This window comes from Pelophylax lessonae (genome assembly GCF_965119305.1).
Source record: "Pelophylax lessonae genome assembly, chromosome: 3".
Lineage (NCBI taxonomy): Eukaryota > Metazoa > Chordata > Amphibia > Anura > Ranidae > Pelophylax > Pelophylax lessonae.
The window spans coordinates 470,143,285-470,145,272 of NC_138770.1; the positions used below are offsets into that span (position 1 = coordinate 470,143,285).

The 1,988-nt window shown below is 41.3% G+C and overlaps 1 protein-coding gene across 1 annotated transcript; it reads right to left on the reverse strand.

Moving 5' to 3' along the window:
* Window positions 1–718: 718 nt before the first annotated feature.
* Window positions 719–1,405, reverse strand: LOC309550588 (tigger transposable element-derived protein 1-like; the record flags this gene model as incomplete). The annotated part of the gene is made up of 1 exon (XM_082250933.1): window positions 719–1,405. One exon carries the CDS (start codon window positions 1,403–1,405, stop codon window positions 719–721), a length of 687 nt encoding a protein of 228 aa, XP_082107059.1.
* Between the last annotated feature and the right edge of the window lie 583 nt (window positions 1,406–1,988).

Here is a 1,988-nt window from a genome sequence, read left to right on the forward strand (position 1 = left end):
GGTTTTCTTCCCTAAATGCTATCATTTGCTGCTCTAGTTCAATAAGGTCTTCATTTGATAGTTAGTTGCCATGGGAGTCGAGTTACTCGATGATATCATTTTCACTGATGTCCAACTGCAGTTGATTACCAATAGCAACCACAGCTTGCCTGGTTCTGGTGATTTCTTCATCTGTAAACCCCAGAAATTCTTGTGGGAATTGGGGGCACAATGTGTTCCAAACTCCTCTTAAATTTGTTTCTTTCACTTCATCCCAAGAATCAGCTATATTTTTGATGGCATCATAAATGTTATAGTTCTTCCAGAATCCTCTTAAGGTCACCTCATTATTTTGGGTAGCCCTGACAGCTTGTGAGAAAGTCCTTCGTAAATAATAGGCCTTAAAGGAGGCTATGACTCCCTGATCCATTGGCTGAAGAAGTGATGTGGTGTTGGGGGGTAGAAATATCACCTTTATATTGGGGTGCATGTCAGCTAAAGTGTTTGGATGTCCAGGGGCATTGTCAAGGAGAAGAAGAATTTTAAAGGGAATGTTTTTGCTAATGCAATAACGTTCAACGGCAGGGACAAAGTGGTTCAAAAACCACTCTTCAAAGAGTGTAACTGTCACCCAAGCCTTTGAATTTGCCCTCCAAATAACAGGAAGCGATGCCTTAGTGACATTACGTAGTGCCCTCGGATTTAAGAAGTGATGCACTAGCAAAGGCTTGAGCTTTAACTACCCAGATACATTGCCCCCAAGTAATATAGTCAGCCTGTCCTTTGATGCCTTATGTCCTGGTGCATTTTTTTCCTCTTTTGAAATATAGGTCCTCTCTGGCATTTTTTTCCAAAACAAGCCTGTTTCGTCTACATTAAAAATTAGTTCCGGCAAATAACCTCCATCATCAATAATTTCTTCCAATATATTGGGAAAATCAGTTGCAGCACTTTCATCGGCACTCGCTGCTTCACCTTGAACTTTAATGTTATGCAAATTAGCTCGTTCTTTAAAGCAATTGAACCAACCCTTACTTGTGACAAATTCTTCATTGAAATCGTCTTTGCTTGCTGGATGGGCAGCTTTTAAATCTTTGAAAAGGCTTCGAGCCTTTTCTTGGACTAAAGAAAGGCTGATATTACGCTGATTTTGGTCTTCTATCCAAACTGTCAGCAGCCTTTCCATCTCAACAATTAAACCACTGCGTTGCTTGGTAATAATTGTAGCATGCATTGGGGTATGGCCTTTCACATGGTCCATTATTCTATCTTTATCTTTTAAAATTGTTGCAATTGTTGACCGATTGTAGCCAAGTGCTCTGCCAATGGATGATGGAGTTTCACCTTTCTCTGATCTCTTTATTATTTCTACTTTATATTCCATGGTGATGGTACCAGCACTTGCATTAGATTTGTTTTTTGGCATCATTGCAGGTTAAAGACAATAAATGTGAAGTGGTGTGCGTGCGCTCTAGAAGTGAACAAGAAGAACAAACAAAAGTATAGCCGCCAGCCAACTACCAATGTATTCTAATGCTGTAAAATGGGTACTATACTGTATTAAAACACTCACTGTCTAGGCTTGTCAGTTTGATATGCGTCTTCAGCATGCAGCAGCAGTGGTCCCTGACCCTCAGAGCCGTCCAGCAGCCATCCAGCAGCGTGGGATCCAGTACAAGGGCTAAAAGAGACCCAGAAGGATAGTTACATTCAACACAGTCCTGCTACAGTATCCTAGAAGTTCAGGTACAATACAGTGGTATACAGTCCTGCTCCCAATACAGAGTACTGTAATCTCACCAGTTTCCAGACAGTTCCAATAAATGTGAAGTGGTGTGCGTGCGCTCTAGATGTGAACAAGAAGAACAAAAACCAGTGTAGCTGCCAGCCAACTACCAATGTATTCTAATACTGTAAAATGGGTACTATACTGCATTAAAACACTCACTGTCTAGGCTTGTCAGTTTGATATGCGCCTTCAGCATGCAGCAGCAGTGGTCCCTGATCCT